The sequence below is a fragment of the Euleptes europaea genome, chromosome 14 (assembly GCF_029931775.1).
Source record: "Euleptes europaea isolate rEulEur1 chromosome 14, rEulEur1.hap1, whole genome shotgun sequence".
Classification (NCBI taxonomy): domain Eukaryota; kingdom Metazoa; phylum Chordata; class Lepidosauria; order Squamata; family Sphaerodactylidae; genus Euleptes; species Euleptes europaea.
This window is the reverse complement of record NC_079325.1, coordinates 52,232,979-52,248,043: the sequence shown is the minus strand read 5'-3', so window position 1 is coordinate 52,248,043 and position 15,065 is coordinate 52,232,979. Positions and strand designations below refer to the sequence as shown.

Below are 15,065 nucleotides of genomic sequence, written 5' to 3'. Positions count from 1 at the left end.
AACTTTTCAGTCTGGAGCTCTCTAATGGAACGAAGAATGATGAAAGAAACATACAAGGTAATTTTTTTTGTCTGTGTTGGAGGCAAGGGTCCAAGCCGTGCACAAGAGAACATAAGTGGAGTAAGGGGACATTGTTCTTGGTCTGACCTCTGGCATGGAGTGTGTGCTTGCAAGCATGCTAAATGGAGAGGCAGGAAAAGAAAAGGGGGTACATTGTGTACATTGATAGTTTTTGAATACGGGAGGCTATTAAGAAGGGGGAGCTCTTGCTTGTGTTGACTATTGAGGATTTGGGCATGGGGCTCAAGAACTACAGGGATGTACTTTTAAAGAGGACTTCTGAAGTGTTACAAGAAGTATTGTCGAAGGCTTTCACGGTCAGAGTTCATTGGTTCTTGTAGGTTATCCGGGCTGTGTAACCGTGGTCTTGGAATTTTCTTTCCTGACGTTTCGCCAGCAACTGTGGCAGGCATCTTCAGAGTAGTAACACTGAAGGACAGTGTCTCTCAGTGTCAAGGGTGTAGAAAGAGTAATATATAGTCAGAAAGGGGTTGGGGTTGGGCTGAACATGGACTGACACAAACAGGACACAGGGTCTTATTCCAAGACACTGAAAGACTGGACAATTCTACCAACTATTTTGTCAGATTGCACAGAGAAGCCATTGAAATTCACAAACATCAGCACAACTTTAACAGAAAAGAGGAGAGTTTAAGAATGAATAAGGCTTGGCTTCCTGCCCTGAAAAACCTCCAGACAAAGACAACATTCAACAATAGCCATACAGATTAGTTTTGGATTACACACATTAACAGATCACTTCAGGATACAATGGTTCCATATTAACATACCATACCCTCATTAGCACATTATCTTGATACTTACAGGACAATACTTTTGCAGGACAATACTCAGCTCAAACCCAACCCCTTTCTGACTATATATTACTCTTTCTACACCCTTGACACTGAGAGACACTGTCCTTCAGTGTTACTACTCTGAAGATGCCTGCCACAGTTGCTGGCAAAACGTCAGGAAAGAAAATTCCAAGACCACGGTTACACAGCCCGGATAACCTACAAGAACCAATGTTACAAGAAGGTCCCTAAATGGATTGGTTACCTACAGAGGGTGGAGACTTTCCAGGAAGACATTGGATGGCCCAACTGTTGAAGACGCTTAGGTTCCCCCCCCCTTTTTTTTTTTTACAGTTCTTTACTTGTACAAGAAATGCTTTGGGGTCTTTGGGTAGATGGTAGAAAAGAAATACCAGCAGCATAGAGTTCAACTAACACAATCTGGATGCAGCAGCATAGACCATTTGTGCATGCTGATCATTACATGTGGATAAAAATTATCACCATACAAGGTGGCCACAATATTATTTAAAAATTACAAGTTAGATCGGTTTGCTTGGTAAACAGAGAAGATGGAATGTTTTGTTAAGAGAAACTTTTGTTCAGGATACATTTGCATTGATTGGCTGTTTCAGAAAAACAGGGAAAACAACAGAACAACACAACACAACCCACACCCTGCTGAGACTCAGAGGCTCCCCAAACCAGTAAAACAGGTTGTGAACTTTGGGTTGATTTCCTAGCATACAAAGTCCTTTTTGGTGGCAATAAACAGTTTATGGCTGTGTGATGGGATTGAATGTCTTTTTATATGTTAAATGCTATATATAAACATGTTCTGTTTAAATGTGTGTGAATCTGATGAGCAAAGACAAAGCAACTATGGGTTGTAGGTGGCTCTTCTTTATTAAGAGATCAAGAGTGCTGGTCTAATTTGCAAAAAGAAGGGTTGAGAGGCATGTATATGGAAGCAAGGCAGTGACTACTTGCTTTAGTGTAAGGTCTGAGTTCACCTGTTGAATCCCAATCACCAAACGACCAGACAGGGTATTCTAAGAAGCTGGTTTATTCAGGAAGCATGAGGTGAGTAGCAGAAACTTACAGGGAAAGGTACGAGGACTCTAATGGAGAGGAAACGAGCAGGTTGGAACATATACAGAAAACCGAAGGCACATTTGGATACCAGAGCAAACAGAGAGTAAGCAGTCATAACAAACTTCTGAGCAACACAACCTTGGAGGCCAGCTGCGCTCCCAGGCCTGGAGCTCACATTTAGTCACTCAGCGTTCTGTGTACAGGTTGAGAATCCCTTATCAGGACTGCTTGGGACCAGAAGTAGCCCGTATTTCGGATCTTTCTGTATTTTGGAATTTTTGCATATATATAATGAGATATCTTGGGGATGGGATCCAAGTCTAAACACAAAATTCATTTATGTTTTATATATACTTTATATGCATGGCCTGAATGTAATTTTAAACAATATTTTAAATAATTTTGTGTACATTGAACCATCAATGGCAGTACTAAGGGCCTGTGAATAATGCCTGAATTACGGCTCAAAAGGTCCAGTTTTTGGATCAGTCCGGATAAGGGATACTCAACCTGTATTTTGATTCTCGGGTTTTCGGTTTTGTTATCTAGATATGATGCGAGCACTCATTATTCTTTATTATTTTTACTAATCGCTAAACAAACTGTGCCCTAATCTGGATAGCTAAGGCTAGCCTGATCTCATCAGAGTTCAGAAGCTAAGCAGGAAAGTACTGGAAAGTATTTGGATGTGAGGGTCATGACATGGATGAAGGCAATGGCAAACCACCTCTAAATGTCTCGTCTGAAAACTGCACCAAGGGTAACGTAAGTCAGATCTGACTTGACGGCAAAACAAACTATTTCCAAAAGCCATCTTTGGATTAAACTATCTGTTCTTTATGAAGAATGTTCAGTTGTCCAAAGTAATTTCTGGCCTCATTGGAACACACTAAGTTTTCTTTAATCGATCTGACTTCCAAGATTACTTATGTAGTAAATGGAGCAATTTTTTTGCCATCAAATCACATCTGACTTCTGGTGACTCTATAGGGTTTTCAAGGCAAGAGTTGTTCAGAGGCGGTTTGTCATTGCTGGCCTCTGAGTCACGCGAAGGGTTCCCAGCTCCAGGCTGGAAAATACTTGGAGACTGTGTGGGTGGAGCCTGTGGATGGCAGGGTTTGGGAAGGGACTTCAATGGGGTATAATCCCATAGAGACCCCCTTCCAAAGTGGCCATTTTTTCCAGGCGAACTGATCTCTGTCGCCTGGAGATCTAACAGCCTGGAGTTGTAACAGCGGGAGATCTCCAGGCACCACCTGGCAACCCTAGTCATGCCTCGGGTATTCCTTGGTGGTCTCCCATCCAAATACCAGCCAGGGCAGACCCTGGTTAGCTTCTGAGATCTGACAAGATTAGTCTAGCCTGGGGCTATCCAGGTCAGGGCATAAATGGAGTATATTAGCTATTATTTTCTAATAGTGTGTTGGTATGCCCACATACGTTCATTTCTCTTGCCTCATGGTCTTTCCCGTCTTGGATCTTTCCATTGTTACACTTTCCCTTTTCATAGGGGCAAATTCCAGATCCTCCTCTGTAGGATCCTCTTCCTTTGTCAAAAGGACAGTGGGGGCATTTTACAATCAGGTAGGCTGAGAGGGTATCAATAGGCTACAGTTAAGTTGTGTGTGTGTTAAGTGCCATCAAGTCACATCCGACTCATGGCGACCCTATGAATCAATGTCCTTCAAAATATCCTATCTTTGACATCCTTACTCAGGTCCTGCAAACTGAGGGCTGTGGCTTCCTTTATTGAGTCCACCCATCTCTTGTTGGGTCTTCCTCTTTTCCTGCTGCCCTCAACTTTTCCTAGCATGACTCTTTTCCAGTGACTCTTGTCTTCTCATAATGTGACTAAAATACGACAGCCTCAGTTTAGTCATTTTAGCTTCTGAGTCAGTTCAAGCTTGATTTGATCTAAAACCCACTGATTCGTTTTTTTGGCGGTCCAGGGTATCTGTAACCCTCTCCTCCAACACCACATTTCAAAGGAATCTACTTTCTTCCTATCAGCTTTCTTCAATGTCCAACTTTCACACCCATACATAGCAATAGGGAATATGATGGCATGAATTAACCTAATCTTGGTGGCCAGTGACACATCCTTACACTTCAGCATCTTTTCTAGTTCCTTCATGGCTGCCCTTCCCAGTCTCAATCTCCTTCTGATTTCTTGGCTGCAGTCTCCCTTTTGGTTGATGATGGAGCCAAGGAATAGAAAGTCTTCAACAATTTCAGTTTCTTCATTGTCAGTTAAGTTACCTTGTCACTTTTTAAAATAGAGACCGTTCCCTTACAGTAGTACATATCTGGGTAGTTCCTCCAGGTCTATATAAGTCTTAAAAAGGGTCTGCTTAAACGCATTTTCCCTGAAACGGCCCATGTCGGCTCTGAATTTTTTTAAAATACATTTTTATTTTCAAAACAACACAAAAAACATGAGACATAAAATACGTAACAATCAGTACACACTGCACAACCATACATTGACTAAATTAAACAATGAACTCCTAATCTACTGTTCAACATACATTTCTCTGGGTGAATCTATATCATTTTGTACCTTCCACCTTACTCTAAATTGCAAATTATGCTAATGAAAAGCAAAGTTGCAGATTTAAAGAATGTTTTGTGCTTATGCAGACTGAATGAATTGAAAGCAAGAGGAAAAACAGAGAGGAAGGGGGGGTTGATTCTTTACACGCACTCATCTACATGGTGTCACATCTAAAAGGAGGATTCGTGCACCTGCTTATGTACACAGGCAGTTAATAGTGCCACAGGTAAAATACCTTGATAGTGGGCACTTCATGCTGAATTTTTAACCAGAGGTTAAGACTTTTTTAACCCCTTTGGCTTATCAACACCTTGAGCTCAGCAAAAAAGGAAAAGGAAACATTGCCAGAGAAAGAAAAGAGTGAGAGCCCCGTAGCACCTTAAAGACTAACAAGAATATTTTCTGGCAGGGTGTGAGCTTTTGTGAGCCACAGCTCACTTCTTCAGACAGTAGACAAGAGCAAGAGCCCAGTAGCACCGTAAAGGCTAACAAGAATATTTTCTGGCAGGGTGTGAGCTTTCGTGAGCCACAGCTCACTTCTTCAGACAGTAGAAAAGGGCAAGAGCCCAGTAGCACCTTAAAGACTAACAAGAATATTTTCTGGCAGGGTATGAGCTTTCTGAAGAAGTGAGCTGTGGCTCACGAAAGCTCATACCCTGCCAGAAAATATTTTTGTTAGTCTTTAAGGTGCTACTGGGCTCTCGCTCTTTTCTTTCTCTGGCAATGTTTCCTTTTCTTTTTTTGCTGAGCTCAAGGTGTTGTTAAGCCAAAGGGGTTAAAAAAGTCTTAACCTCCGGTTAAAAATTCAGCGTGCCCGCTATCAAGGTATTTTACCTGTGGCACTATTAACTGCCTGTGTACATAAGCAGGTGCACGAATCCTCCTTTTAGATGTGACACCATGTAGATGAGTGCGTGTCAATAATCAACCCCCCCTTCCTCTCCGCCTTTCCTCTTGCTTTCAATTCATTCCAGGCCGCATAAGCACAAAACATTCTTTAAATCTGCAACTTTGCTTTGCTAGTGCGTTATCTCTATTACAAAGGCCTTTGTGTCCTGGCAAAAGACTGCTTTGCAGAGATGCTTGTTGATTTCAGTAGCCAAGAAATATTTTGGTTCTTGTAGGTTATCCGGGCTGTGTAACCGTGGTCTTGGAATTTTCTTTCCTGACGTTTCGCCAGCAACTGTGGCAGGCATCTTCAGAGGAGTAACACTGAAGGACAGTGTCTCTCAGTGTCAAGTGTGTAGGAAGATACAGTCAGAAAGGGGTTGAGTTTGAGCTGAGTACTGTCCTGCAGAAGTAATGTGCTAATCATTGTCCTGTAAGTATCAAGATAATGTGCTAATGACAGTGTGGTATGTTAATATGGAACCATTGTATCCTGAAGTGATCTGTTAATGTGTGAAGTCCAAAGCTAATCTGCATGGCTATTGTTGACTATAGTCTTTGTTAGTCTGGAGGTTTTTAGGACAGGAAGCCAAGCCTTATTCATTCTGAAACTCTCCTCTTTCCTGTTAAAGTTGTGCTGTTTATGAATTTCAATAGCTTCTCTGTGCAATCTGACAAAATAGTTGGTAGAATTGTCCAGTCTTTCAGGGTCTTGGAATAAGACCCTGGGTCCTGTTTGGGTCAGTCCATGTTCAGCCCTGGACTCTTGGCCCTTTTCTGCTACTGCAGACAGGTGAACAGGGCTACCCACTGTGCATTATTGCCAGAGAAACTAAGACTAGAATTGGTTCTTGTAGGTTATCCGGGCTGTGTAACCGTGATCTTGGAATTTTCTTTCCTGACGTTTCGCCAGCAACTGTGGCAGGCATCTTCAGAGTAGTAACACTGAAGGATAGTGTCTCTCAGTGTCAAGGGTGTAGGAAAAGTAATATATAGTCAGAAAGGGGTTGGGTTTGAGCTGAGTATTGTCCTGCAAAAGTAATGTGCTAATCATTGTCCTGTAAGTATCAAGATAATGTGCTAATGAGGGTATGGTATGTTAATATGGAACCATTGTATCCTGAAGTGATCTGTTAATGTGTGTAATCCAAAACTAATCTGCATGGCTATTGTTGAATGTTGTCTTTGTTAGTCTGGAGGTTTTTCAGAACAGGAAGCCAAGCCTTATTCATTCTTAAACTCTCCTGTTCTGAAAAACCTCCAGACTAACAAAGACTACAGTCTACAATAGCCATGCAGATCAGCTTTGGATTACACACATTAACAGATCACTTCAGGATACAATGGTTCCATATTAACATACCATACCCTCATTAGCACATTATCTTGATACTTACAGGACAATACTTTTGCAGGACAATACCCAGCTCAAACCCAACCCCTTTCTGACTATATATTACTCTTCCTACACCCTTGACACTGAGAGACACTGTCCTTCAGTGTTACTCCTCTGAAGATGCCTGCCACAGTTGCTGGCGAAACGTCAGGAAAGAACATTCCAAGACCACGGTTACACAGCCCGGATAACCTACAAGAACCAAAGAACTCTGACCGTGGAAGCCTTCGACAATATAAGACTAGAATCACACATAGCTCGAGGGTCTGCTTTAAAACAAAAAAAAATCGAGATGAAGCTCAGTCCAGGGCTTCTTATATCGGGGAAGCGAGGGCGTGAGGGCAGCCCGCCGCCGGAAGCGCAGCGGGCGGTTGACTTCCGCCTCCCTCTACGGAGCTCGCTCGTTTTCTATCCCCCCTCCCCTTTGAAAAGGGCCGGCGCCCGCTCCGTGGTGGCGCCTGCGCACTGAGCGGTCCGGAGAACCCAGGGGGCGTGTCCGCCGCCGCCGCCGCCGCCGCCTCGCGCTCCGCGGCGTTGCGTCACAGATCCCAGGGACTGGGAGGCGCCTGCGATGGGCTCGCGCCGGGTCCGCGCCGTGCAGCTCGCGCTCTTGCAGCTGCTGGCCGAGGCGCCTGCGGCGGCTCCTCCTCCTCCTCCTCCAAGGGCTGCTTCCGCCGCTGCTGCAGCCGCCCGCCGCTGGCTGAGCGCCCGGCCGGCCCGCGCGCCCAGGATGGAGTACCAGGTGAGGAGCCCTTTGCAAGCCCCGCGACTGCTGCAGCCGCCGCGCGCCCAGGTTGCATCAGCCGGGAAGAGGCACGCACGTGGGGGCGAGAAGGGAGCGGGGGGTGCGTTCCCGCGCGCGCACTGGGTGCTCTCTCTGTCGCTCGGGGCGGGGCAGAGGTGGGATGTGCGCGCGCGCGCGGGTAATTCATACGCCCGCGTAGCAGAGAAAAACTCGGGTGCAATATGCACGTGTGTGAATGTGTTACAGGAAATTGACGCGTGTGTGATTGAATGGAAATGCATAGATCCCGTGTGTTTCTTAGCCGGTGACGGGCTCTCTCAGGCCACAAGATGTATGCAGAATATATATTGAAAATTAATTGAAAATATATATTGAAAATAAATATACGTTGAAAATTTTACCCAGTTGTAAAGCGGTTGACTGACATGTGATTGAATGGACGTATGTGTGATTGTATGGAAAGTGCCATTCATAGATCCTGTGTGTTTCTTAGCCGGTACAGGCTCTCTCAGGCCACAAGATGTATGCAGAATATATATTGAAAATTAATTGAAAATATATACTGAAAATAAATATACATTGAAAATTTTACCCAGTTGTAAAGCGGTTGACTGACATGTGATTGAATGGACGTATGTGTGGTTGTATGGAAAGTGCCATTCATAGATCCTGTGTGTTTCTTAGCCGGTACAGGCTCTCTCAATCCACAAGATGTATGCAGAACAAGCATAAATATACACTGAAAAATCTACCCAATTGTAAAGCTGTTTACTCAGTGTTAAGCTGCAAAATCAGTGAACATAATGTTACAAGAAATGTAATTCTACTTATCTGAATGTGTTGCTTGCTGAAGTTTTAAAGACACCCGTCCCAGGGCAAAGTGCTTATGGGTTGCAGTGGAAGAGAGGTGTACATAAAGAATTCTCCACTGAAGCTTTCAAAATATCCTTAACTGTTCGCTAGGTTTGTGTGTGTAAGTGCCGTCAAGTCACTTCCAACTCATGGCGACCCTATGAATCAGTATCCTCCAAAATGTCCTATCTTTGACAGCCTTGCTCAGATCTTGCAAATTGAGTCAGTCTATCTCTTGTTGGGCCTTCCTCTTTTCCTGCTGCCCTCAACTTTTCCTAGCATGATGTTCTTTTCCAGTGACTCTTGACTTCTCATAATGTGACCAAAATATGACATCCTCAGTTTAGTCATTTTAGCTTCTTGGGTCAGTTCAGGCTTGATTTGATCTAGAACCCACTGATTTGTTTTGTTTTGTTGGCAGTCCAGGGTATCCGTAACACTCTCCTCCAACACCACATTTCAAAGGAATCTACTTTCTTCCTATCAGCTTTCTTCAATGTCCAACTGTCAGCGAGGGCATGCAATCGGACCCTGGATAGCGAGGTGACTTTCGTTTCATCTCTCCTTCCCGTGGGAAGGAAGAGGCAACAGCCAAAAGGCTCGAGAGATCTCCACTTCAAAGTGACTTCCTGATTGTAATCCTGCTCTGATCTTAAGGTGTGAATTCTCTCTCTTGGTATTGGGGAACCTCTGATGTTTTGCATTTCAAAGATGTTACTTGTAAACATGCTAGCTTGTGTACTCTATAAGAATACCCTCCAAATGATTTGGCGCCATTGTAACGTTGTGTTTCTTAGGTTACTGTACCCTTCCTTTCAAATAAATTCTACTTTAAACTCTCTGCTAACGTCTGGAGTAAAGTTGATGATTCCTGAGAGGCAACGGAGTCCTAGAACCTGACAGTACGTTACAATCCCAACCTTTTTTGTTTTCGGGTTAGAAGTAGTATTAGGATGTCGGTACCACCCTCGGTCCCGCTCAACGCGGGAGAGGAGCTTCGGCAGACTCCCGCTGATATTGAGGTTGGTCAAGGAGCAGCGACCCCGGAGCAGCGCCCACCCGGGCCTACCGATGTCCCTGGGAGGCCGACGTGGACCCCCCGATTCTCGGAGACCGGGCAGCGGCAGAGAGCGGCGTCAGAACCAGGAGGCGACTTCTACCGGGGACCGCTGGCCGCTTGGTATGGAGAAGGGGAAGGGTGGAAGGACCCCACGCTCGCTCACACCCCGACCCTCACTGCAGAAGCGGCCACTCTGATACGCGGACAGAATCAGATGCTCGTTCTGCAGAATCGGGACCTGCAGACTCAGCTAGATACCTTGCAGCGAGACCTGGCAGCCGTTCTAGGGGCAGTGAGGGGGCTTGGACAGCCCGTGCAACAACCCCAAACGGGTTCACGGCCGACTGCAGGGCCGCTCGTTGTTGGGGAGGCTCCCACGCCCAGACGCCCTACGGCCAGAGACCTGAAGGTATCTTTCGACGGGTCCAGCTCACAGTTGTCTCACTTCTTACTCCAAATCTCCGGCTTTATGAAGGACCAGGGGGAGACCTTTGCCTCGGAAGAAGCTCGGGTCAGGTATGTGATCAGCCTGCTGGAGAAGGAGGCAGTGGAGTGGGCAGTGACGGCGGCAGAAACTATGCCCCGAGTTTTGGCATCCCTGGATGAGTTCTTGTGCGCTCTGCGACGCCGGTTCGAAGACCCCCACCGGGGGGAAAAGGCAAAGATTGCCATGCGGCGTTTGAAGCAGGGAACCCGCTCAGTAAGTGAGTATGCACAGGACTTTTTATCTTTGTCGTGCAAGATAAGGGAGTGGAGTGAGGCCACAAAGGTCCAGCACTTCCGCGAAGGGTTGCGGTGGGAAGTGCTGGATGGCTGTTTGACTCTGGGAGATCCAGAGTCAGTGGAAGAGTGGGTAAATTTGGCAGCTCTAGTGGAGAACCGCAAGCTTACCCTCCAGTTCTCCAAGGATCGTCCTTCGAAGACGATCCCTATCCCGCCCACGAGAGGGGACAGCGCAGCAGGTCCCCGGCGAGAGGGAAGACATCGAGGAGTCTACAGTCTCGACAGGGCACGTCGGTTCAGGGAGGGAGCTTGCCTTCAGTGTGGGAAGATGGGTCATTTTGCAGCAAGATGTACCAACACGCCGTCAGAAGGGACGAGCAACAGGGCGACACAAGAGCGGGAGGCGACACCACCTCGGAACCTGGAGCACAGGAGAGCGGAGGGGACGAACGGTCGCCGGGGGGCGGCGGCCCTGCAAGCGGAAACCTCATCAGATCTCCACAACCATGGTACCCGAGATAGCTTCCGAAGCCCCTCACCGGCAAAAAACGAGGACGGCCTTCTGTGAGGGAACCGGCACAGAGGGCACCCTTGGAAGAAACCAAACCGGCTCCATGTAGGGTGAGTGACCAGGGAGAGACATTGCTGATACCTGTTGTATTACGAAATCCCCAAGGGGGGGAACCGGTGGCCGTTGTGGCTATCGTGGACTCCGGGTGCTCCCGGACCCTAATTGATCAGGCGGTGGTAGAACGTCTGAAAATTGGGACTCGAGAACTGGACCAGCCCTTACATTTCCATCAAATGGATGGGAGTGATCTGCGGGGGGGGGGGGCGGTTCATTTGCACACTCGCAAGATGTGGCTGGGGGTGGGAAACCACTGGGAACAGATCCACTTCACGGTAGTGCCTAAGATTTCCTACCCGGTGGTCCTCGGCGTTAATTGGTTGGCGGGACATAACCCGAGCATTGACTGGGAACAAAGGCGGGTGGTGTTTGGAGCTCCTCAGTGCGAAAAACACAGCCGGGATGATTTACCCGGAGGCGAAGGGGGAAGCGCCGCTGCCTTGGAGGAACCCACGTTGCCCCCAGAATATAGTGATTTCGCAGATGTATTTGAGGGGACGGACTGTGACTTATTGCCTCCTCATCGCACTACGGATTGTGCCATCGAACTGATTAAGGACGTTAAACCGTCCAAGGCCCGAGTTTATGCCATGAGTCCTCAAGAGAAAGCAGTGCTGCGAGAATTTCTGGACAAGAACTTGGAGCGGGGCTTCATACGACCGTCCAAAGCTGCATTTTCTTCTCCCTGCTTCTTTGTGAAGAAGAAAGGTACATCTGATCTCAGACTGTGTGTAGACTATAGGGGGCTTAACGCGATTACTGAAACTAATGCCTACCCCCTTCCCTTAATCCCAGACCTCCTGAGTGTGTTACAGGAGGGTTGTATTTTCTCGAAAATTGACCTGGCGGAAGCCTACTACCGGGTCCGGATCAAGGAGGGGGATGAAGCTAAGACAGCCTTTTCTTGTTGTTATGGGTTGTTTGAATTTTTAGTCATGCCATTCGGTCTGTCTGGGGGGCCCTCGTGCTTCATGCAATTAATTAATGAGATTCTACACGACCTCCTATTTAAAGGTGTGGTAGTCTTTTTAGACGATTTGCTCATTTACTCCAAGGATCCCGCAGAGCACAGGGAATTGGTGCGGGAGGTGTTGCGTCGTCTAAGGGACAATCATTTGTATGCTAAGTTATCAAAATGTGCATTCAACCAGGACCAATTGTCGTTTTTGGGTTATGTGATCTCGCCACAAGGGTTAAGCATGGATCCGGAGAAGGTGCGGGCAGTGTTAGAATGGGAACCTCCCAGAACTCGCAAACAGGTTCAGCAGTTTTTGGGGTTTGCGAACTTTTATAGAAATTTTATTCAGGATTTCGCTCAAATAGCTTTGCCTATTACTGATTTGCTTAAAACCAAAGGGAAGGGGCAAGGGGCCACCTTTGCACAATACCAGGTACCTTGGACCGCCAGGTGTCAGGCGGCTTTTGAAACTCTTAAGGAGCGCTTTACCTCTGAACCCATTCTGGCGCACCCAGATTGCTCCAGGCCATTCACTTTACAGGTAGATGCCTCGGACAAGGCGATGGGAGGCGCACTCCTTCAGAGGGATGATCAAGGGAGGCTTAGACCCTGCGCATATTTTTCTAAGAAGTTCTCTGGTCCTGAACTAAACTGGCCGATTGGGGAAAAGGAAGCCATGGCAATTAAACATGCGCTCACGGTTTGGCGACAGTTCCTGGAGGGAGCGGCCGAGCCCTTTGTGGTTTGTACAGATCATCGGAATCTCGAATCGATTTTGGGTCAGCGGAAGCTGTCCGCCAAACAAGTACGTTGGGCGAGTTTTTTCTCTAAGTTTCACTTTACCATCAAACATATGCCTGGGAAAGAAAATTGCTTAGCAGACGGACTGTCTCGCATGCCGCAATATGAGTGTCAGGTTGAGCGGCCGGTGGGTTCTCTCTTCACACGGGAACACCTGGGTTTGACTCCAGAGGGGAATAGTGCAGGAGTTCTGACCAGAGCACAAAGCCGCGCGGCGGCACAAGACTCGAGTTCGAGTCTCCCTCGAGATGTGGTCGCTCCCACCTCCTCATCCCCAGCAGTCCCCGGAGAACTTTCAACCACAACCGCTGGGGAGGGGGGGGAAAACTCCCAAATAGAGCGAAGGGACCAGGCTGAAGGGCTGATACCCATCTCCTTGCCGGGGTCGGATGTTGCCATTCCCCGCCTCTGGGCAGTTCCAGAAAGCCTCCCGGAGGTAGTCAAGAAAAGGTGGGGGGAGGCTCTTCAACGGGAGCGGGAGGAAGAATCTATCCCGTCCCAGATGACGGACAAAAACGGTATCTGTAAGAACAAACATTACGTGCCCAGGGAACTGAGGCGGGAGATATTGGAACGGAGCCACAGTTCAACAATAGGGGGACATTTTGGGTTTGCTAAATCCTTACACCTAATAAGAAGACAGTTTTGGTGGCCTGGGATGCGCCAAGACATCGAAGTATTTATCAAATCCTGCCCTGTGTGCGCAACTAGTAAACGTTTGATGGGAAAACCCCCGGGATTATTAAAGCCCCTAGAAACTCCCGAGGCACCCTGGCAAGTGATTGGGATGGATTTCATAACAGACCTCCCATCCAGTCAGGGGAAGACTGTCCTGTGGGTAATCACGGATCTTTTCTCTAAGCAAGTTCATCTCGTGCCGTGTGAAGGGATGCCATCTGCACATAAACTGGCTCGCTTGTTTGTGCACTGCATATTCAAATTGCACGGATTTCCACGGAAGGTCCTGAGTGACAGGGGCTCCGTGTTTGTGTCCAAGTTCTGGAAAGCGTTTTTAGGAATTGTAGGTGTGCAGTTGGGTTTGTCATCTGCCTATCACCCCCAGACGGATGGGCAGACCGAAAGGGTTAATGCGGTGATGGAATGTTATTTGCGTTGTTTTGTTAATTATCACCAAGACAATTGGGTTGATCTGCTGCCACTGGCAGAATATGCCTACAATAACTCGGTGCACTCTGCAACCGGGGTGAGCCCATTCAAAGCAGTTTATGGAATGGATTTTGGACCATTAGGGGCTGTACCTACCCCGCCAGAAGGCGATCCCCCCGAGGTGTCTAAATGGGCTCACACAGTGAGGAACACTTGGCCCTGGCTTGTAAAAAACCTGGAACAGGCTAAAGATAGGTACAAACTACAAGCAGACAAACACAGAACACCTCAGTGGGAATTGAGGGTCGGAGAAAAGGTGTATCTTTCCACTAAGAACCTCAGGTCTTTACGCCCGTGTAAAAAATTGAGCCAACGGTTTGTGGGCCCATTTTCTATCTCCAGAGTTATCAATGAGGTTACGGTAGAGCTGGAGCTACCCAAATCCTTACAAGGGGTGCACCCGGTGTTTCACGTGAGTCTACTAAAACCCTTTCTACAAGCACCAGAATGGCACCCCGAACCCGAAGCGGCAACTCCCATCATGGTACAGGGCGAACGGCACTTTGAAATCTCCAAGGTGCTCGATTCTCGGAGGCGCAGGGGCCGACTGGAATATCTTGTGCGTTGGAAACATTTAAATTCCAGTCACGATGAGTGGGTGTCCACTGTTCACGTACAGGCTCCAACCCTTGTAGCGGATTTCCATCGCCATTACCCGGACAAACCAGGAAATCTGGAGGGGGGGCCTTTGGGGAGGCGGAGTGTCAGCGAGGGCATGCAATCGGACCCTGGATAGCGAGGTGACTTTCGTTTCATCTCTCCTTCCCGTGGGAAGGAAGAGGCAACAGCCAAAAGGCTCGAGAGATCTCCACTTCAAAGTGACTTCCTGATTGTAATCCTGCTCTGATCTTAAGGTGTGAATTCTCTCTCTTGGTATTGGGGAACCTCTGATGTTTTGCATTTCAAAGATGTTACTTGTAAACATGCTAGCTTGTGTACTCTATAAGAATACCCTCCAAATGATTTGGCGCCATTGTAACGTTGTGTTTCTTAGGTTACTGTACCCTTCCTTTCAAATAAATTCTACTTTAAACTCTCTGCTAACGTCTGGAGTAAAGTTGATGATTCCTGAGAGGCAACGGAGTCCTAGAACCTGACACCAACTCTCACACCCATACATAGTAATAGGGAATATGATGGCATGAATTAACTTGATCTTGATCACTAGGTTTATATTAATTGAAAAACAGAATTTAAATACATCATTTTGTGATGCTCATTAGGTTGTAATATTATGGGTAGTTCTAATAAAAATGAGTGTGTGACTTTTCTTTCTGCAATTTGTCAGCTTCCAGTGTTCTATGCTTAACTCTGCAGTCTTCTGCCTATCTACTTGGATTT

The 15,065-nt window shown here is 47.0% G+C and overlaps 1 protein-coding gene across 1 annotated transcript in view; it reads left to right on the top strand.

The window, feature by feature from the left end:
- The first annotated feature begins 7,361 nt into the window (after positions 1-7,361).
- FPGS (folylpolyglutamate synthase) overlaps positions 7,362-15,065 on the top strand; it is a 43,988-nt gene continuing 36,284 nt past the window's right edge. Inside the window, exon 1 of the mRNA XM_056860535.1 lies at positions 7,362-7,532. Within this exon, the coding sequence (XP_056716513.1) occupies positions 7,362-7,532 (171 nt within the window). The remainder of the gene's footprint in view (positions 7,533-15,065) is intronic.